This window comes from Gossypium hirsutum, chromosome A04, assembly GCF_007990345.1.
Source record: "Gossypium hirsutum isolate 1008001.06 chromosome A04, Gossypium_hirsutum_v2.1, whole genome shotgun sequence".
Lineage (NCBI taxonomy): Eukaryota > Viridiplantae > Streptophyta > Magnoliopsida > Malvales > Malvaceae > Gossypium > Gossypium hirsutum.
Genome location: NC_053427.1, coordinates 86,375,150 through 86,397,983, shown reverse-complemented (window position 1 = coordinate 86,397,983; position 22,834 = coordinate 86,375,150). Strand labels below are relative to the sequence as shown.

At 29.2% G+C, this 22,834-nt stretch overlaps 3 protein-coding genes across 5 annotated transcripts; 2 read left to right on the top strand and 1 right to left on the bottom strand.

Moving 5' to 3' along the window:
- Positions 1 to 812: 812 nt before the first annotated feature.
- Positions 813 to 2,527, bottom strand: LOC107949103 (40S ribosomal protein S25-4). Its single transcript, XM_016883820.2, has 4 exons — positions 2,385 to 2,527; positions 2,182 to 2,256; positions 1,931 to 2,065; positions 813 to 1,102 (listed from the first exon to the last, which is right to left on the bottom strand). The coding sequence occupies exons 1-4, from the start codon at positions 2,385 to 2,387 to the stop codon at positions 989 to 991; spliced, it is 327 nt and encodes a 108-aa protein (XP_016739309.1). The 5' UTR covers positions 2,388 to 2,527; the 3' UTR covers positions 813 to 988.
- A 3,260-nt stretch (positions 2,528 to 5,787) lies between these two features.
- Positions 5,788 to 10,052, top strand: LOC107949102 (phosphatidylinositol/phosphatidylcholine transfer protein SFH1). Of its 3 annotated transcripts, none has more exons than XM_016883819.2 (14): positions 5,788 to 6,080; positions 6,388 to 6,462; positions 6,592 to 6,853; positions 7,033 to 7,132; positions 7,245 to 7,511; positions 7,602 to 7,679; positions 8,030 to 8,131; positions 8,220 to 8,269; positions 8,472 to 8,571; positions 8,672 to 8,737; positions 8,844 to 8,924; positions 9,021 to 9,144; positions 9,235 to 9,617; positions 9,703 to 10,052. In XM_016883819.2, the coding sequence occupies exons 2-14, from the start codon at positions 6,417 to 6,419 to the stop codon at positions 9,808 to 9,810; spliced, it is 1,767 nt and encodes a 588-aa protein (XP_016739308.2). In that variant the 5' UTR covers positions 5,788 to 6,080; positions 6,388 to 6,416; the 3' UTR covers positions 9,811 to 10,052. The 3 variants fall into 3 exon arrangements, with proteins under 3 accessions (XP_016739308.2, XP_040967593.1, XP_040967592.1); XM_041111659.1 differs by having other exon boundaries at positions 5,789 to 6,080; positions 6,592 to 6,665; XM_041111658.1 differs by having other exon boundaries at positions 6,077 to 6,462.
- Positions 10,053 to 13,643: 3,591 nt separating this feature from the next.
- On the top strand, positions 13,644 to 14,822 carry LOC107949100 (bZIP transcription factor 11). Its single transcript, XM_016883817.2, has one exon. It carries the CDS (start codon positions 14,206 to 14,208, stop codon positions 14,677 to 14,679), a length of 474 nt encoding a protein of 157 aa, XP_016739306.1. The 5' UTR covers positions 13,644 to 14,205; the 3' UTR covers positions 14,680 to 14,822.
- The last annotated feature ends 8,012 nt before the right edge of the window (positions 14,823 to 22,834 follow it).

Below are 22,834 nucleotides of genomic sequence, written 5' to 3'. Positions count from 1 at the left end.
ATTTTTTTTATCAAATCAACTTAAAATGGATAAAAAAATTAACGATTGTTAACTCTTTTGATGCAACTTACACGTGATTGTTGTATGGATGTCATGTCAGCCTTTAATTAATTTTTTAAAATTTTAAAAATATTAAAAAATATATTTTGTATTCTTTTTATAATTTTTAATTTTTAAAAATATTTTTATAATTTTTTAATATTTTTAAAAATTTTAAAAGAAATAGTTAAGTGTTAACATATCATCCACGTGTATGTAACATTAGTAAATTAAAAAAACATTAATTTTTTTTATTTATTTTAAAAATAATTTGACAAAAAAATATAAATTTAAAGATTAAAAAGACAAAAAGTTAAATGATATACTAAAACAATTTTTTTTTGTAAAATTAGAAGGTACAAATAAATCATTATGAATATATATATAATTATGAAATGCAGCATAACATCCTATATTCTCCACAAATTTAAAATTTAATCCATGTACTTTAATTTATAAAAAATTAATCCCTCTATTTTTAAGATTTCAAAAATTAAATTCATCTATTAACACTATTAAAATTATTTTGTTAAATTCAAGTCCATTCTAAAATATCACGACAATAAATGTAATAATAAATTTTAACAATGTAATACAATTAGACCTAAATTTTGAAATCCGAAAAATAAAAGTACTAAATTCCAAAATTGTTTATTGGTTTATGTTATTGGATTATTTATATAATAAGTACCTCAAGAACCCAGAGTTCATATAACCAAGCAACCCTCAATTTCAAGAAATTTGGGAACCACGGCTCACTTGGGAACAAAATCTGAAAAGTACATCCTTTAAACCATAACAATATCAAGAACCTGTTGCTTAAACATTGTAGAGGGAAAAAAAGTGACTACAGGGAAGTCTTAAATAAATAACAAAAGAAAGCATTCAATGATGATAAACTCAGCAAATATAATTCTAAATAATAACTAAATTAAGGGGAAAAATGATCCTAAGTGTTGGTAGCCCTAGTGTAAATCTGCTGGCTAGAATGAGCAGACACCAATCTAATCGACCCCCTTGCCATCAATTCCCTTATAGCCTTCCTTGCAAGTGATCCATTGATCTGTGAGTGTTCATGCAAAAACCAAAATTTAATAGCAGATTATAGTTCTCATATAGAGCTCACACATGCATAAGAACAGCAACCGATCTTACTAGGACTCTGTTATGAGTGCCAGGGCACAGATATGTGACTTATGAGCATGTTCAAATTTCTCCAAGATTTTTAATATAGGTATCAGATAAGAAAACCAAAAGGCCCGTGTACTAAGAGTTGGATTGCATTTTGTCCCGTCTACTCAAAAAATGAACAAATTAGTCTCTGTACATTAGTCAAGGAGAAAACTGATCATTGTTCATCAACATGAAGTATCCATGGCACGTGTGATTGTCTGGTAATTTTGTTAGTCATGCCAGTTTCTCTTTAATCTAAAGTATAGGAACTAACTTGCCCTTTTTTTTAATAAATGGGATAAAATGCAATCTGACACTTAGTGTAGAGGCCCCATGAAAACTTTGCTGCATCTACTCTTTCTTACAAGTGTAGCAAGAACACCACTTTGAATGAAATTACTATGTTTTGTACAGCAACTACATACAATTAATCAAATTCCAAGAAATTTAGATCCTATGCTGCTCCGACTCTTCTCCGAGAACATTTCAAAATACTTGAAAAGAAATTTGAACATGTCACATTTCAGCATCGAACACACACCTAAATCCGAGTAACATCGCCTAAATCTCCAACATCCAAGCAAGAGACAAACATGAATCAAACTAAAACCTAATAACATACGGATTGTAAAAAGCAATGCAAAATATCATCCATCAAAAACAAGCAAACACAAAAAAAGTGGGGACTAGTAACGAGAAAAAAGAGAGAGAAAAGTACCCTCATACGATCAGAAAGAATAGAGGGGGTGATGAGCTTGTATTTAGGAGCTTCAGAGAGAAGCTTGTCATAGGTAGCTTGATCAAATAGCACCATGTTGTTCACCTTCTCCTTTTGCTTTCCCTTGCTCCACTTCTATTTACCACAACAAAATAAAAACAAAACCAATAAATAAATAAAAACCCATTTCTTATCTAACTCCAAAAAAGCAGAAAAATTCAAAAAAAAAAAGAAAGAAAAAGAAAGATGACCTTCTTCTTTTGTTTGCCACCTCCAGATTTTGCGGGCTTAGAGGAAGGAGGAGGAGCTTTGTCTTTCTTTGGGGCCTGCAAAAGCAAATCCAAAAATAGAACCAAAACTATGTTGCTTTACAATTAAAAAACCAAAATTGATTTGGGATTTCCTTTTTTTTTTTTGGTATAAAAGGATTGATAGTGCAGGGAGATGAACATACCATGGTATCTGCTGGTTAAGGAGGAGGCGCAGTTTTTGCAGATGCGACGAGAAGTGGGGGTGGAAACGTGAGAGCTTTCTTTTTAAGTTCTAAACCCTAGGGTTTGGTTGCTTGTTAATCTAATTTTTATTTCAGTCCTTGTACTTCTTATAAATTTTAAACTTAGTCCTTTTATTTTGGAATAAAGCATTGTTGCGTCTATGAATTTGGAAACTTTGCTCAACTTAATTTTTTTTTGTCCATGCAGTGATGTGGCACTATGGTATTGTGACATGTCATTATCTAAAAAATTATATATTTTTATTAATAAAAACTTTAGGTGATCAAAGTGTCACATTATCATAAGGATCAAAGTGTCACATTATTCCTTTCGCCCTGTCAATTTTGAAAATGAATAAATTTTTTTCTCTCTCAATAAAAATTACAAAAAAGTATTCAAAATAATTTTCATAAATTCAAAATATTTATAAAAATTCTCAATTTTATATTTTTTTTAAAAAATAAAAAATCTAAAAAATATATAAAGAAAGTTTAAATTTAAAAAAATTCTAAAATAATAATTTTGGGATCTAAATAAGTTAATTAATGATTCAAGTTTATCGTACTAAAAATATTTTCTTCTTTTTTTATTTTGCTTTGAAATAGTTTTCAAATATACATAGTTCCAAATTTATATGCTCTAACGAAGAATTAGTTATACTATAACAAGATTTTAATTTGGCATGTTTAATTTTTTTAATTTAACTTGAACAATTTCACTCGAGTCAACTCGATTCTAATTTCATTTCACTCAATTCGGTTTGAAAAAATTTCAAATCGAGTTAGGATGATAAAATAAGACTCGCCAACTCGAAATTTTTTACTCGATTCGACTCAATTCGACCGAATGCTCACCCCCATTTAGACTTCAAATAGAAGAATGACTAAATTTTTGAGATAAAAGTTGAGGGATTAAAATTCAGGGTGACTAATGATGCACTCTCAGAGTAAATGGTTGAAGTTCTTAATTTTCTTGGGGTCGATGCTCCTTTGCCGTCTCATTTGATGTGGCGGCAAGAATTTTTGACAAGCTAATGCTAGTCGAGGAGAGGGAATCTACTAACTTTGTGTTCAGTTATGTGTGCGAACATTTGCACATTCGAACCCACATCCTCGTGCATTGATAACAATGCCTAAACTAATTAAACTAAAATTCAATCAGTCTGAATATTAGAGTTTAACTCTAGTTTAATATGTCATAATTTCGTCCTTTATTTTTTAATGTTTGAATCTAGTAATACAATTAATTGTTGTTACATAGTTTTTTTTAGACCACGACATTAGGACTACCTAAAAATCCAATTAAGTATTTTCATACCGATAATAAATTTGCATGTGTTGAATGCTTAAGATTATTTAAAACAGATTTTCTAGAAATTATTATGAGTCCAAACCTCAACTAATGTAACTCTCTTTGTCTTAAGGAGATGAAATTAATCCTATGCGGAAAGATCTATTAAGAGAATGCTCAATAAGCCTTGCTAGTGCAAGAATAGTCTACCGTAAGAGTGTGTTTGAGTGAAGAATTTGTATCAATGTTTTTAAAATTTTAAAAATGAAATTACTTATTTGGGTAAATATGTTGGAGAATTTCAAAATTTTTGGGTGATTTCAGGAGGAAATTTTAATAACTCAAATTTCTCGATTTTCAAAAACTTAAACTTCAAAAAACTTATTTAATTATAATATATATTTTAAATTCTATTTTATTAAAACTATTTATATTTTTTCAAAAAAAATAAAACAATATCCATATTGAAATTTTTTATATTATTTATTTTTAATATAATTATTCTTTTTATAATTATTTTTTAATTTGTAAAATTTCATTAACCTAATATTTTTAAATAAATTATTTATCCAAACAAAAGAGTTCCAAATCCTAGTATTTTGAATCTACAAATTCTAAAATGCTAGCATTCTAAAAATTTTACCCTTGCACTAGACCTCGTTGCCAACTATAGAAACCTAGTAAGGTGTAGCCTCATACATATAGAAAAGCTCGACCGCATGGCCTTGCTAGGAAAGCAACACACCTCACTTAAACATTATATCACACCAATCAAGCTTATGCCCATATAAGATATAATGGAAAGAATTCCCGATGACATTCTCAATCTATCACATCTAAGCTTGGAAAGCGCCTCGTCCAACCCCTTCAGGCTGACGCCAAAAGTGTTCTAACCTGACATCCATCATCCTGTAATGACTCCCATGGAGTAAGGAACACAATGGCTATAACCCACGCCTAGCCATTCTTCCTCTATAAATACCCCTCAACATCAAAGTAAAAGCACGAGAGATCTATATAATCCACACATTGTAAAAACTCAACCAAAAATTCTCTCAAATCATTAGTCTAGTGGTCATTCGCACACTATATAGTATAAACTACCTTCATTCTAATGGCTCTCTACACCTCATTCACTGGGAACCACCCTATTATATCCTTAAACGCTGTATATAACTATAGTTATTATAACAAAGTTAATAAATCCAATCAATTCAAATGATGAAATTTTGTTCAAATTCGTTCAATTATAAATACAATTGGAGCCTGTTTTAAAAATTAAAAATTGAATTGAATTTCAAATAATATTTTAATTTTGTTGAACAATATTTAAAATAAAAATATTCAAATATTATTAGTAATATCTTCATTTAGACCTAATCATATTAAATATAAATTAATTAAGTTTTAATTCAATTAACATTGTTACTTACCGATAAAATGAAATCTTTTAAAATTTCGACCTACCATATTCAAAGAGGTTTTTTATTCTAATTTAAATCTTATTATATATAGGTGGGTTGTAGTTTTCAAAATTTATGTGATAAAATTTATTAATATATATTAAATTTATAAAAATATAAAATTTATTAAACACAATAATCATACAATAAAATAAAAGTTAAAAAAATTAGAAAAAACAAGGTTAAATTTTTTCACAAGTCCCTGTACTCTTTACAAATTTAAAATTTAGTCTATTTACTTTTTAGATTTCAAATTTAGATCTAACTGTTAACGCTATTATTTTTTTGTTCAATTTATTAGTGTGGTATTCTGAAATAAAAAAAATATTCGGTAGCTATGTAACAGAAAAATGACAGGGTAAAAAATCCGAAATTTAAAAAATGATTTTAACATCGTTAACAGTTGGACATGAATTTTGAAATAGAAAAAGTATTTAAATTATTAAAATAAAACTACAAGGACTTATTTCATATTTTAACCAAAAATAATAATAGCAGCCAGCAAAATCTTCCGGGAAAAGGTTGGATTCAGTTGACAAAGTTAGTTAAGAGACAAAAAAAAATGAAAAAAAAAAAGGAGAAGGTTTTTCAATGGAGTCCCATGCAAATCGCACCAAACTCTAATTCACCATTTTTAACAGAAAAATAAAAAAAAAGTTTTAATTTTTTCAACAAAAAAAATGTTTGGGTTTTTTTTAGAGCTTCGTCAAGATTAGTAAACGTAAAAAGAATCTCGAAATTAATTTTTTTTTTCGAAAGAACTAAATCTGTAAAAAAAAAAAAAGTTCAATCAATGGCCATTTGGAATTTATAGACAAATTGTCTTCAATAGCCATCTATTCAAGAGATTTATTCGGGTCTCCTTTCTCTATTAGCCCCTCAACCTTGTCCTCTCACATGCTGGTAAACATCTCTTCTTTTCCTTTGTTCTTCAATTTTTTATTTTTATTTTTTCACTTAATTTTCTGTCATTGTATCTTCTTTTATGCTTCAAACTTTTCATCTTTTTTATCCTCCATAGACATTTGGTTTTTTAACATCAATCTTATCCTCCATAGACATTTGGTTTTTTAACATCAATCTCCTTGTACTTATTACATATATATGTTTTGGGTTGGGTTGGTGATGATGAACATTGTGTATTGATGTCATGTGTTTGATCTTTGCGTATGCAAACATGGAAATCTAAGGCTAACCCATTTTTAACCAGGTGTTGAACGACATTTCAAGGTTATAATCATGGCTGAAACTTCGTCTTTACTTGTTGATCGACAAGCTCGAATGGGTGAGTCATTTTACAAACATGTTGCAGTCTTGCAGACCCTTTCTTTTTTTTGAATCAATCATACCAATTACATTAAAAATGACAAACTGGGGGTGTTTTTTTGTGTGTGGATTTTTTCGAGTTTTACAGGTGTTGAAAAATCGGATGTAGAGAGTTCTGAGGATGAGAAGAAGACAAGGCTTGGGGGTCTTAAGAAAAAAGCAGTAAGTTCATCCACCAAATTCAGACATTCTCTTAAGAAGATAAGGAGACATAGCAGAGTTATGTCTGCTGATTGTATTGAGGATGAACTTGATGCAAAAGAGTTACAATCGGTGACCGCATTTCGCCAAGCCCTTTTTGTTGATGATCTATTACCTACTAAACATGATGATCGTCATATGATGCGAAGGTCACAATCTTTTTCATCCTTTCTTCTTAATGCTATGTTGTTCGGTCTCTTCATTTTTCTTACATTACGTATGTACGATAACGTAATTGGACATCGTTGTCGGGGCTTTGATGCATTAGGTTAGGATGAAAACTATGAAGGCCTAGGGTCATTAACATCACTACTTGGTATAAGTACAGATTTCTTAAGGCCAGGAAATTTGATCAAGATAAAGCAAAGCAAATGTGGGCTGATATGCTTCAATGGCGGAAAGATTTTGGAGCTGACACAATCAGGGAGGTATATTTATGTGTGTGTGTGTGTGTGTGTGTGTGTGTGTGTATGTATTGACTATGTATTTCATCTTTGTGGATTGTGTCTGAAATTTCTTGTGTCGGATTCGTTTACCTAGGACTTCGATTTCAAGGAATATGATGAAGTGATTAAATACTATCCACAAGGATATCATGGAGTCGATAAAGGTGGACGACCAGTTTATATCGAAAGACTTGGTCAAGTCGATGTAAACAAGCTAACTCAAGTAACAACAATAGACCGCTATTTGAGGTACCATGTAAAGGACTTTGAAAAGACCTTGAATGTTAAGTTCCCTGCTGCATCAATTGCAGCAAAAAGGCACATTACTCAGAACACAACTATATTGGATGTTGAAGGAGTGGTATGTTGAAGGCGAATTCTTGTTGTTCATTTCTCCAAATTTTTGATTCATTGCACTTTTAATATTTACATTATATATATGAGCGTTCAGGGGCTTAAAAGCTTCAACAAGTCTGCAAGGGAGCTCCTTCAACGTCTTCAGAAGATTGATGGTGACAATTATCCTGAGGTAAGTCGTTAATCTGTAAGCTCTATGTTTAATCTGCACTGAGACTCGTTGTCTATATCCTCCTATATTTTACATATCCATACGATTCGAGTCCTTGGTTCCGAAATAGTGTAAGAAGAACTGCTTCGAATAATTGCTATTTGACCCTGACTCCCTAACCTGTTCTAATAAATCTAGGCACTTCGAATTGTTTTGTTGACAAGGAAAAATCCAGGGAAAAATCTATTGTCTCGTGATAGCCTGCTCCAGTTCCCTTATGAAACTTTCGTTATTGAATTAGTCATACACTTACACATGTTTTTGATTCAGTCAAGATGTAGCTAATTGAATGCTTCATATACATATTGCAGACTCTGAACCGCATGTTTATCATCAATGCTGGTTCTGGATTTAAGCTGTTATGGAGCACAGTTAAATCATTTCTTGACCCAAAGACCACTGCGAAAATCCATGTAAGTATAAATCACCAATTCACTCGAAACTAGATTTGCTTTTGATGCTTTAATGTTGCTAAACAACTTTTTATGTTATATTCACCAGGTTTTGGGTAATAAATACCACAGTAAGTTGCTTGAAATTATTGATGCTAGGTAAGTCTCATCTCAACCGATTGGAATGTCATTCCAATACTTCATTTTTTCTTAAAGTATACGTGTACAATACCTACGTCTAATGCATATCTCTAAACATGGATATAGTCATATAGGGATATGATTCTTCCTCAGTTCGTGGAGGATAAGAGTTTCTCTTAGTATTTAAAAGGTTCCATGGTTAAACATGTTTTTTTAACAGTGAACTGCCTGAGTTTTTTGGCGGTAGTTGCAATTGTGCAGACAAAGGAGGTTGCATGGTTTCTGATAAGGGTCCATGGAATGATCCAGAGATATTAAAGGTATTCACCTAAGATATGATAGATTGATTTTTGGGATAATATATAATTTTACATTGCTCTTGGAATAATGAAAACTAACAACTTTCACATCGATGAGCAGAGAGTTGAAAATGGTGAGGCCAAGTGCACTTGGAGAACTCTGTTCGATGAGAAAGCATGCCGAGTGGTAAGTTGATCACTTATAGCCAAGGCTATGTGCAACACATGCCTTACTATCTGGTTTCTACAAGTTCATTGCCTAACATTTTGTTTTGATGTTTTGGACCATGAAGCTTAATTCCTTTGACACAGAAGTTTCTATGGACAATGCTGAATGCCGTGCAGAGGCTCCATTATTGTCTCCTGTTCCTGAAGTAAGTCTGTAAAGTGATCCCGTTGTCAGTACGGGGGTTCGAGATTTAGCATCTGCAACTCTTTCCCGAGATAACATGTTTTTTTGCGTATTGCAGACTCCGATCAAGAAAAAATGCCAGGATTCCTTTACCTATGACGAACTTATTCCTATAGTTGAAAAGGGTGTGGATGCTTCTTGGCCTAAACCAGTGGAAAATGAAATGTTAGCCATCTCTAAAGGTTAAGTCCTTGAAAGGTTGCAAATGTTAGGATTCAAAGTCCGGATCCGGTTGGATACCACCTTTAAAGATTATAATATTTCAACTGCAGATTGTTACCAGGTGAAGAATGGCAGACAGGAAAGTGACAGAATTGGCAGCAGCATTTTCGGAGGAATCATGGCGTTTGTAATGGGAATCGTAACCATGGTTCGAATGTCCCGTACCGCGCCAAAGAAACAAAGTGAAGCAACCGTGTACAGCGGTGGTCAAGTTTACTATCCTAAACACATCACAGTCCCTGCCTCTCAGTTGCCAGCACCGATCACTAGCGCAGAATTCATCACCATGGAGAAACGCATGGCCGAACTTGAAGAAAAAGTGGTCGTTCTTAGCGCGAAACCGGCCGTCATGCCTCCTGAAAAAGAAGAGATGTTGAATGCAGCTTTAAGAAGAGTCTGCATTCTGGAAAAAGAACTATCTGAAGCTAAAAGGGTACATACATACATACATACATACATACATACATTCATTCACACATGCATGCATGCATTCATTGTTTGCTTTCTTCCATATGCAGGCACTTGAGGAAGCCCTTAATAAACAGAGGGTGCTTCAAACATTCATCGCCAAGTCAGAGATGAAGAAAGCTGCAAGTCACCAAAGTTTTTACTGCTTCAAATGCTAAAAGGAAACACGCAAAATATATATTTATATTGAAAAGCTTGATCTTCATGTTTCATTTTTGCATAGATTTATTATGATTTGCAGAAGCCGTAATATGGAAACTTGATGTTGGTGGCGTTGGAGAGATAATTCAGCCCCACAGATCAATACATATACTGTTTTGCCTTGTACAATATTAAATTCCAAGACCTTGTAAACTATGGAGTTTAACATCTTTAATAAATCTTACACATATTCTTTGAATTATACTTGGTAAGTAAGGTTTAATTTTGACTTGAAATTATCTGAATCCGACTCGAAAAATCTCGAATAAATTTGATAATTTTAGATGCGAATTGATTATTCTATATGAAATTAAAGACGGGTTGCTTTCGATTACATATTTGGGCCGGCCGCTAAATTTTATTATTAGTCCTTGTATTATATGTTAGTGCTGAATTTAGCCCCTATGTTTTTTATTTGGTCGTTTTTAATTTTTGTACTTTTTGAATGTTAAAATTCCAATCCTGACCAAATGAAAGTATTAAGTTCTAAGTTAACTTTCGTTATTTCCAAAATCTCATGTTGCAAACTTATTATCATATATGCAGGGGCGAAGCCAGGGCAATTTTTTAAGGGGTCGAATAAAATTTTAATTTTTTATAGTCTATATCTTTACAATTTTTAAAGAATTAAATCAAATTATTATAAACTTAGAGGGGGATAAAGTACAATTTTACCTTTACTAATTTAAATTTTTAAAATTTTTAAGGGCCTAAATAACAACTTTATATTTTAAAGGGGTCGGGACCCTTGCCAGGCCCGCTAGATTCGCCTTTGCATATATGTAATGACATGTCATCTTACATTAAGACTAGAATTTCGGAATTCAGAAAGCATAGAGATTGAACATGGACTAAATCCACATCTTTACACATAATGCAAAGCTTAGTAAAATTCAATTTGAAAAGTACAAGGTTAAAATTGACTAAATTAAAGTATAAGGAATAAATCCATAACTTTTACATAGTACAAGGTCTAATAGCCAAATTTGACCAATATTTTCCTTCATGACGAAGTCTCAGCAATGAAAGAGGGTGGGGGTGGAGGTGGGGGGGATCAAGTGATTAAATGTAACATGTTTTCATATCTAACTGTACTGCTTTGGCAGCTAATTATAAGATTTGGGAACCTCAGGGCCTACAGGTTTGAAAAGACAGATTTGCCCTGTAAATACTGAACATATTATGCTAAACCAAAGGGTAGTTTAGACAAATTCGATACCAGTACTAAAAATAAATAATTACCAAACGTACTCTTACCCAAGTGTGTCGTGTCAAAATATCATCGGTGAAGAAAGCATTTCGGAAAGGCGAGTATTTAGTAAGGGGTCTAACTCTATCCCCAGTACCTATTTTCTTTGGGCTTTTGCAATTTAATCCTTCTACTTTTAGTTCTAAGAATTTAGCTCCTTTACTTATCCGATTTAAAAAATTAAAATCTAATTGATAATATTGTTAAATATAAATGTATTATCAATTAGATTTTAATTTTTTAATCAGACATTCGAATATTAAAACGTGACATGGCATTCCGAAAATGGGTTATATAAGCCTCTAGAATAAGTAGTACTTTGGGGATTAAATTTAAAAAATCTAAAAAATTCAGAGACTAGAGGTATAATAAAACCTTGGTAATATGATTGTTTGCAATTTAGATAAATTCATTATATCAATAATTTAGTTTTTTTAAATATATTTTAAAAATATTTAATCTTCATCAACTTGGCACTTAGTGCTTCAAAATTTAGATTTATAGATAGATGGTCTTCATCTAGATCAATTTGTAGGCCAAATGCATTGATTCGGATTCTTTAGGAAATTTCATTAAATATCTCATTAATTTTTTTTCTCCGAGTTTATAAATGTAAACAGAGTATAATTACATATACATATTTAAATAAAATTTAAATTAATATAAAATAAGACATCAGTAGTAATTTAATTACGTTTTTTTTTCTCTTTTTTTGGTCACTTCATTATAAAAAGTTACAAATTTTTGGTCATGAGTTGGCTAACGTAATAACAGAAACACCCAAAATTTCAAAATAATTGGGTGGCCAGAAAAAGATAAAATTGAATAGTTGAATAATAAAAAAAAAGTATAGTTAATGTAGTTTACCTTATAAAAATAGATAAATTAAGAACTGGAATAATCTAAATTAAAACCAACTAATCAAGCTAAAACTGACATGTAATAACAACGCATTGTAAGATTGAATACCCATATATGATGACTGTTCATAATAAAACTCGAATTTAGATACTAAAACATCTAAACCCCTCGATCTTCGTTGATAGTAACAAAGTTGCGTTAACAAATCACTTTTTTTTTTCAAATTCATTATTAATGGTTCATTAGAAGAGTTCTATTCATTAAATTTTTTGGCATAATGATAAATTTAGTTTCTAAATCTCAATGATTGCATTTTTTTTGTCAACTTTATTCATTTTTAAACTAAATTTAATTATAAACCTTTTAAAAAGAGTCAAATCACCATTTTATTTTTTTACGGAAATGTTAACTAAAACTTTAATTTTTTAACGATATTAGCATGGCAACTAACGTAACAGTCCACGTGTACTTCATGCTTACATATCATATCAACAAATAATTTAAAATTTATAAAAAATTTTAAAAAATTTTAAAAAATCGTAAAAATGAAAAATTCATAAAGGATTGCCATAAGAACGGTCATTTTTAAAAATTTAACATTTTAGATAATATTTTTGTAAAAAAAAGATTTAATTTTTTAAAAGGTTAATTGTCAAATAATTCTTCTTCTTTTTTAAGGTAAAGGATCAAATTTATCTGAAAAATAAGAATCAATTTGACAAAAAATATAAATATTAACCAATTATTTTAATACAAAATAAGTACTAAACCAAGATCAAGTTCCAAATTCATTGAACCCCCAAAAAAAAATCAGGATGAAGTTCAACATTGTCCTTAAGCATTACATTTTCACAAATAAAATTTTTATGCATATTTTAAAACTAAAGTTAAAAAGAAAATCAAGAATTTTGGCATTTTATTAGATAAGCTTTCATTTTTATTATACTTAAATAAATCATTTTGGAAGAGTCCTTGTGATGGGTTTAATCATTCCCATCAGTGATAGATACTTTGGTTTCAAATAAGGGATAATATCATTTTTTGTCTTTGAATTTCACATCTAATTCATTTTAGTATCTGAAACGTGACATTCTGAAACCGTGCCACATCGTCACTTGAAAATTAAAAAATTATATAAAGTTTTAGATGATGGCATAGTACAAATATCATATCCAATGTTCTAATAACTGAATTGATAGATTGAACCGATTAGACCATAAATTTCCATATTCAACCAATTTAATCGGTTCAACTATTAGACCAACAATAATCAAATAAATAAATAATATTCATAAAAAATTAAACTAGTTCAACTACTGATGTTTGTTCCCGTTTTTGAATTTTAACAATTTCAAACAAATTTTTATTTAATCGATCTAACCCTTTTATTCGAATTAATATATTGATTGATTCTCTATTTATCCGGTCCGATTAACCAATCCAAATTACAAACTAAAATTAATCTAATTGTCATATTCAGATACGAATATATGTATATATCAATATATAATATTCAGGAGAAAGAAACAAATTTAACTTAAGCTATATGCCCACCAATGATGTAAACAAAGATGGTTCCCAGCTGTATCTGCCCAGTTGTGGGCTCCTTTCACTCTCTCCCTCACCCCACATGTTCCCATCACCTTTTTCTCTCTCTCTCTCACTCCATATTCCATTTTCTTTTTTCTGCTATTTTTTTTTTTACAAAATTTTGATTATCTTTCATCAACTTGAATGTCCTTTTTCCTTACTATAAAATCACTCTCCATTCACTTGATTAAATCCTCTACTTCCTCTCCACTTCCTTTATAAATCCTTTACCCACATTTTCTTTTACCACAATTCTCTTCATATTATCTTCTCATTTGATTCAATCCAAGTTCTGGGTTTAGTTTCTTTAACTTCAAAATCCATTACCCATATTGGATTTATTAGGGTCTTTTGTTTTGTTTTTATAAAACAAATCAAATATCTTGATGCTCAACCTTTTTGTGTTAATGTTTGAGATTCATGTTTCCAATTCTCAGTGAAATCTTCTTTTCTGGGTTTATGATAAATTCCACATTCATACGCAGGACCCATCTTGTTCAATCTTTCTCTGTTGTTTTCCTCTACTGGTTATATTACGTTTCATAAAGAAATAATCATCTTTTTTTAACTTATTTATCTTTACTACTAAGGTTTTTTTTTTTTTAATTTTATTTGGGTCCTGCTATTATATATTATAAACAAAACTCCTATAATGGCTACATCCTCGGGTTCATCAGCAACACAAATCAACTCAGGCTCAGAAGAAGCATTAATGGACGAAAGGAAAAGGAAACGAATGATATCGAACAGGGAATCAGCAAGGAGATCAAGGATGAGGAAACAAAAGCATTTAGATGATCTAATGACTCAGTTGACTCAGTTGCAGAAACAAAACCATGAGATCATCACAAACATAAACTTCACCACACAACACCTCTTGAATGTTGAGTCAGAGAACTCGGTGCTTAGAGCTCAACTCAATGAACTCACTCATAGGTTACAGTCCTTGAATGAAATCATCAGCTTCTTGAATGATGATCATGGCGATGACGACGACGATGATGATAAAACAAGCATTGACTTCACTCAGCCTGCTGTAGCTGATACTGCCTTCCTTAATCCTTTCCATTTGGCTTTCTTGAATCAACCTATCATGGCCTCTGCTGATAACACGTTTCAGTATTAATTTTCTATAATGCCATAATTTTAATGGGATTTTTAATCTCAGTTTATATATATATATATATATATAGTTGTACAAGCAGTAGTATGAAATAAAATATGTGAAAATCATAAAGCTATGGTATGGTTAATGGTAGATTTTTTTCAGCTTTGTGGTGTTTCCAAAGGTTGTTGATAACAGTTGTTTTTGACCGATGAATAATATGAAAGAACATATAATGCTCAATTTCCGAACTTGAATTTAAAATTTTGAATTTTAATTATTAAGTAAATGTTAAAAATAAATTAATAAATTTATTAAAAATTACGATTAAAAGTTAAAATATTCTTTTTAAACATGGTAGTAAATTTAATATAATAATACCTAAAATATAAATTTTAAATAACTCTTAAGTAATTAATATAAATTATTTGTAAAATTAATGATATATAAAATATTTAAAAAAAATTAAATTTTATAATAAATAAGATTTACAAAATTTAATATAATGAAAAACCTTTTATATAACTATTAAATAGTTAATATATATAAAGATATTTTGATAATCCTCACCTCTAAAGACGAAAACTCCAAAGTCAAAAGCACTTAAATCTTAGCTTTTGAGTTTGGGTGGAAAAAAAACGTTTTAACCGCACTTTTAACGGCAAAAGCTAAATGTTCTTCATTACTTTTACGATAGAAAAACACTTTTAATCCAAAAGTGTTTTTTCAAGTTTGGGTGGAAAAAATCTTTTTAACCGCACTTTTAACGGTAAAAGCTAAATGTTCTTCGTTACTTTTACGATGGAAAAACATTTTTAACCTAAAAGTATTTTTTTAAATAACGGAGAACCCTAAATTGGACAAATTTAGTGGTTCAACCCTAAATTATGTTTCATACAAATTTTTACTCTTGTATCATTTTTGCACAAGTGTTTTTGAAATTGGAGTAGTGATCAAACTGGTTAGGTCAATAATTTTTTGTTCATTTATATTAAATTGTTAAGCATTTATGATTTTTTTTAAAAAAGTAATAAATTTTTTTATAAAATCCAATTTAACTCCTAAATTCAATTCATTTTTTATATCGGTTTATATCGATTCACATATTAATAGATTCTTTCTTTTGTTCCAAATTAATGTAGCAATTGATTCCTAGTTCAACCAACCTATATTTAATCTGATTTCGATAACCACTAGTAATTATTCGGGTAAACCATACCTAAGGTCACTAAACTATTAGTAACTCTACGTTTTGGTCAATAAACTTTAAAAAGTTACAAAATGGTCATTAAACTATTCAAAAAATTTTATTTAAGTCACTGAATTATTTAAGATTTTTTATTTAAGTTAATGAGTTGCTAAGTTTTTTTTTTATTTTATATAAAAGAAAGTCTAGTAAACAAGTTCCAAGCGACGATTCGACGATTAGTATGATGGATCAATTTCCATCAATGACTAGAAGAACATACCTTAGATCCAAGTTGACTTAACGGTTAGTGTTAAAGATCGAAGAAGAAAGTTATTTAAATTTTAATTCGTAGATTCGTGACGTTCAAAATTATTTTATGAAAAAAAATTGTGGAAGAGAAGAAAAATAAGAGCTTTCAATTGGTGCAGATGGTGTGAATATAAAAGGTCATACAATAACGATTTTAACAATCCAGTGACTTAAATGAAAATTTTCGAATAATTTAGTAATCATTTAATAATTTTTTAAAGTTGAGTGAGTAAAACATAAATAATTTAATAATTTAATGATATTGAGTGCAATTTTTTTTAATTATTTATTTTCATTATGTTTTCTTGTGAAATCACAGTGTTGGAAGAGTTGACATCCCATCATATTGGAACTGATAAAAGTTTCAATAAAAAAGTGATAAAATGAAGGAAAATATAATTAAAATTTTAAAATATTGATTAAATATGACAAAACAAAGTTAAAGCTATCAAAGGTAATTGATGGAAAGATAAATTTTAAAGTAAAAAGCAAGTTAAGAAAGAAGACAATTTTTCTAACAAAGTTAAAGTAAAATAATTTATTATTTTAATCATTTATATATATTTTTTTATTTTTTAATGTATTTATCGGAAATGAACTCAGTAATTAATCTTTCATATTTTGTAAGCTTATTAAAAGGGTAAATGCTGACAACAAGTTTTAAAACTACTCCATACCCAAGGCGAGGATCGAACCCTCAAATCACTAATTAAGGTAGGAGATATATTAATCACTTATTGACCACCATAATGTATGGTAATATTAAGTGCTATTTGATTAGTAGTAGAAAATTTTAAATTAATATTTTTAATGAATATATTTGATATTTTATAATAAAATTTTTTTAATAAATTTTTTAATAAAAATATATTAAAATAATAAATAGATAAAAATTACTTATCATAATAAATAATAGGTTGAATTTATTTTATTAATTTGCTTTTCTTTTAAGACTATGTTATTTCCTTTGCTACTTAACTACTCTTTTTTCTCTTTTTTCTTGAGTACAAATTTTCAGATTACATTTTTTTAGGACAAAACTTTCCCTAAGCATGTAACGTCTCCCTACCCGAGACCGTTGCCGGAGTCAAGCAGGAGACATTACAAAACTTATCTTAGCACTTAAACAGTTTTCGTAGTAAACTATCCATCTGCGTCACGGTCGGTAAAAAAATCATATCTCGAGTTACGAAACGCGAAATCCAATCCTGTAAATTTTCCCTGAAACTAGACTCATATATCTACTTACTAATTTTTTTCTAGAATTTTTGGTCAGGCCAATTAGTACAGTTTATTAGAAGAAGTCTCCCCTGTTTCAGGGTTCGGCTACTCTGACCCTTGTGCACTACGAATCAAATTTCTTCCTGTACAGAGATCCAATGACTATGCCATTTGTTTAAATTAAAAATAGACTTAATAAGGAATCCATACAAATAAAGTTTGAGTCCTAATTCTTAATACACAATTTATGGTGAATTTCTAAAGTCAGAACAGGGAATCCAGAAATTGTTCTAACCCTGTTTCACCAAAACGTAAATATCTCATAAAACACAACTCTTTTACCTATTTTGTTTCTTCCATATAAAAATAGATTCATTAAGCTTCAATTACATATTTTATTCATCATCTAATTCACTTTATACTATTTTTGGTATATTTTCAAAGTTGGACTACTGTTACTGTCCAAATCTGTTTTAGTATAAAATGTTGATAACTAAGTTTATAACATCTTCATTTCTTCTCTCTACAACATTTACCAACAATTCCTCTTATTACTCTTCACTAACATATCAAAACATACCATACTTAAGGTTTTGGTAACATTTACAAAACATACCAAAATATCACTTAACAACTTAGATACTTTCAAAATAACCAAAAGACATCCTAGGTACAATGCCATTTTCTAAAAAGATAGAAACTTCACCAATTTGAGTTTGGGGATCGGCTTGTATGCTGAGTCCTTATACTTTCGTACCTAGCCTGCGCACAGAAACAAACCGTACGCTAAGAATACTCTCAGTGGTATTTCTATAAACAATAGCTTAATCAACTTTAAAACATGGTAATTCAAACACATTATTGCTATTATTCAATATCAATCAGTACTTTAATAATCTTTACTTTATTTACCCTTATTAACATAACCCGGGTATTGACGGATACACGGATCCAACCCACACTCCGGGATAAGTACATAGTGCTTCATCGGAATAAATCCGGAACTTTAACATTATAGTACACAAAGTACTTCATCGGAACAAATCCGGAACTTTAACAGTAGTCGACACATAGTGTCTCATCGACTCAATGTCGGAATATCCCAATACTTCCAATTCCTATGACATGTCAACTATATCTGACTAGCCCGACACTGTTAATAGGGTATTCAAAATCACATTCATTTCAATATGGTAAAAATACTTACCTCATTCACATTTTCATACAATATAAATATCAAATATAGCAATAACGATTAAGCTCGGTTTATAGAAATACAAACCACTATTTATCGAATTTAATCGATATCTTCGTTCACTTTCTCTTTTCCCTTCTTTGATGACGTATCCGGTGCTACGTTTGCTACTAACAATCATACAATTAAAAATCATCAATATACTAATTCATAAAACACATTTTCACTTTCTATCAAACTTTTACAAAAATCCCAATTTCATCCTTTTTCCATTACTAATCTTTTTTTCTTTAACTTAAGCTTCATATTCTCTTTTAATCAACTCATTAACAATTTCTAACTCATAAAATTCATTATAAAACATAAATTTTGAGCTCTATTCAACTTAATCCCTATTTAAATCTAACTTAGAATTCTTTTAATAAATCACTCAATTTTCTCTTCTAACTTCAATTCCTATCAATTTAACCCATAAAACCTCAATTTATTCAACTAAATCAATATCTAAAAATTTTCTATTTTTCTTCATTTTAACCTCATACATGTAGAACTTTGAATTAGGCATCCATAAACATAAAAATCATAAGAAAATGAGCTAAAACAACTTACCAATCAAGCTTTAGGGCATTAATCCTCAAATTTCCCTTTTCTATTTCTTTCTTTCTTTCTCACGTTTGCTCTCTGTAACTCTTTCTATGTTTCTTTACTCATTATTCTTTATTCATTATACTATATTATATTATTATTAACCTATAATAAATATAAAATTAACATGTGTAATAGCTATAACATAAAATATCTTATAGCTATTACACATATATACCAACTATTACACATGTTATATCATACATTCACACACATGGCACTTAGGGTCTAATTGCTAGATTAGTCCCTTTTACTTCTTTAATCTATAATTAAACTTTTATTCCTTATGCAATTTAATCCTTTAAACCAAATTCAAGCTACTTCACTTAATTAAACACTAAATAACCATTCAACTATAATTCATAAATATTTCTAATAAATATTCATGAATAAATTTCACGGAAACAGTACTCAAGACTCAATTTCCGATAACGTAACTTTCGATTCATTACAAAGCATCAACATTCAAATTTAAACATAAATTTATTTTCAAATATTTCAAATATAAATTTAGAATTTAAGGTAATTTTAAATAAATAAAAATATTTAAAAGCATGGATGAAAAAGTAAAATATATATTTTTCATAATTTAAAATTTACATTTATCAAATAGTATAATTATATTCAATATTTAATTTTGAGTAACTTATTAAACATATTTTATAATTCAATTTGTATGCTTTGGTAAATCTAGTTTTTAGTTGGCACCATTGCTATTGTAACAATCAGAAAGACATGGGTTCAAGTGCGTTTAAGTGTATATCTATATAAATCTAATCTCTAGTTAAAATTTGCTGTCTTTTTTTTTAATTTTGATTAAAATCGCAGTCAATCATTAATACTATTGACATTTTTTGTCAAATTCAACCTCTCATGTTTATTCCTCATCAATCATATGCCACGTAAAGTAAATAATTGAAATAAAAATTTTAAATTAAAAAATAAAAAATTTAATTATTAATATTTAAATATATGAACTAAATTTAAAAATTTATCAAATACATCCTTCTAACCATTTTTTTATTTTCCTAGAAGAAATCTTATTAATTCAAAATGAAACAGTTCGGTTCTGTTCATTAATTTTTTTTAATTTTGAAAAACGTGTATCTTTTCTCGAGAAAGGACGGTATGAAATTGTAATTCTACGTCATCCTTATTCCTTTCCAACTTAGATTTTTTTTCTCCTGATATTCAACATTTTTAGTTAGATTTAAATTTTTTCAGGAAGAAAAAGCTGAATATTAAGAGGAAAAATTTGATTTATCATTCTCCTATTGGAAAGGGATAGGGATGACGTAGAACCACAGTTTCATACAATCATTTCTGATCTTTTCTCTACTATACTTTTAGGTATTTTTAGAGATTTAAAAATAAAATATTTTTTTATAAATTATAAAAATTGGGTAATTAAAAAGAGATTAAATCATTTACTTACAGTGGGTTTGGATGGACGATTAGGTGCGGTACAATGCGTTTAGCTTACTTTTTATCTTACGTTACAGTATCGTTATAATATTTAATTTTACCGCCACCACTATTTTTACACTAAGCCCATCCAAACCCACCCTTAAATATTTATCTTAATTTCTTCCACCAATGGTCTCTCAACAAGTGAGATGAAAAAAAGATGATTTTTTATTATTTCATTTCACTGCTATATTCCACTAATTGCTTGACCAATAAAAAAAGTATAACAAGTACCAAAAAATAATAATAATTAAAACTTTAAAAGAGAGAAAAAAAATCGGTGTATTTAGTATGGTGGTTGGTTCCTTTTCTCTTCTATTTTCAAACCCTAAAAGAAAATGATGATTTTTTAAATGTTTTTTTATTAAAAATTTGTACTTGCATATTAAAGGAGATCCATTGCTTTGTCTTGCCTTTACCTTTTTCCTTTTTGTATTTAATTGCATGTTTATGAAAAGAATAAAAACAACATTAAATACGAAAAAATTAATATGAACCGAACGTACCAAAAGATATATATAGATATATATATATATATATATAATAAAAGACACATACATATATTATAAGTTAAGATTCTGAAGAGCATGTGGCCAACCATGTTCTTGTGGGGCTCACATGAGCCATGGAAAAAAGGGTGTATGTAATCTTTGGTTTTGTTTCAAGTATTACACAAATTGTCGTCTCTTTTACTCAAATAGGTAAATCTGTTGGGATTAATTCGTATAGACGATGAATAAGAAAAGTAAAGAAGATAAGACACAAATATTACGTGGAAAATCTTAAGTTAAGAGGATAAAAAATTACATGTAAAGGAGGTTTCAGATTTTCTTTAAATGAGTAAACAAATAAGAGTACGATATAGAGAAAATAAACTTAAATGTACTGAAATGTACAAAACCCAAACACTGAATACAAAGTCTTAACTCCGATACAAAGTTCTCTTCATAACTATCACGAAACTCTCTCTAAAACTTATCTTGCTACTACATCTTAATTGACCTCACAAAACAAGGATACAATGGCCTCTTTTATACTAAGATTAAAGTTCTAATCATACTAAAATATTTCTGGTATAAAGTAACCCTATTGGGAGTTTAATTATGTAACTGCTTCAAGTTGGAATTCGTCGCGTTGCCGTCTATTGGAGATGTCACGATACGGGCTGTGATACGAGCCTAAAAGTGTCCGAAAATGCAAGACACATTTCATAAAATTAATTTTTTATACGTTCAATTAAAGAGTAAATAAGTCTTTTCTGTTGAAAATTTCATCCATTTTTAGTATTAAAAATTGTCATGGATGATAAAATAACCAAACAATTACACATAGTGTGCCATATATACCTTATGCTGAAGTATAGGATCAATTTTCAATAGAAAAAATGGATGACATTTTTAACAGAAAGACCAATTTGTTCTTGATCTAACATACGAGAACCATTTTATCCTTTTTCTGAATAAAAAAGATAAAATGCAATCGGATTCTTAATACAAAAGTCTCCATGATATTTCTACCTATATATATGAATTTTGTTTTAAAAAATACTTTTTAGATAGTATATAATAATATTTATATATAATACATTAAAATGAAAAGAAAAAATCAATAACCATATTTGATTTAATAATATTATTATGAAAAACATATTGGCTAACCTTAAAAAGTAATGTGTATATATATATGTGTGTATATATATATAAAGTTTTGGTAATGGAGGGATGAAATTGGGTAGGCAGTGAGAGTGATATTCTAAAGCTTTGTCTGTCGACCTAATCTTAATTTAAAGACAAAAACAAAAAGGTCTTAATTGATAACGATGTCTTATTAGTTGAGCATGAACGGTTGGTGTAAAATGTGAATCACAATTTGACTAAAATCCCACATACTATCATTAAATCCGGGATTGGGTGTAATAATAAGATGTGTTATATTTTCGGAAGAAATTCAGTTTTGAACTCTAAAGATAATATTGTTGAAAAGGATAACAATGAACCTCAAAAGAGTCTTTATGAATTGTAAAATGGGTATAGAGAATGCCCAAATTATACCCAAAAAATAAACTCGATACTTAATCGGAATAATTTATTGGTTTTTTTTAAAAAATTACGAATTCTTACAAAAATTTATTTGTCAGAGCATATCATATT

What these genes read in the sequence shown, in the direction of transcription:
- LOC107949103 (XM_016883820.2), bottom strand. An exon ending in GTGGCAAACAAAAGAAGAAG is followed by an intron (nt 2,066 to 2,181) that starts GTCATCTTTCTT and finishes TGTGGTAAATAG; the next exon opens with AAGTGGAGCAAGGGAAAGCA. An exon ending in TTCTTTCTGATCGTATGAGG is followed by an intron (nt 1,103 to 1,930) that starts GTACTTTTCTCT and finishes GAACACTCACAG; the next exon opens with ATCAATGGATCACTTGCAAG.
- LOC107949100 (XM_016883817.2), top strand. Translation starts at nt 14,206, where the DNA reads ATGGCTACATCCTCGGGTTCATCAGCAACACAAATCAACTCAGGCTCA.
- LOC107949102 (XM_016883819.2), top strand. Translation starts at nt 6,417, where the DNA reads ATGGCTGAAACTTCGTCTTTACTTGTTGATCGACAAGCTCGAATGG. An exon ending in GATCGTCATATGATGCGAAG is followed by an intron (nt 6,854 to 7,032) that starts GTCACAATCTTT and finishes GTATAAGTACAG; the next exon opens with ATTTCTTAAGGCCAGGAAAT. An exon ending in AACTATCTGAAGCTAAAAGG is followed by an intron (nt 9,618 to 9,702) that starts GTACATACATAC and finishes TTCCATATGCAG; the next exon opens with GCACTTGAGGAAGCCCTTAA.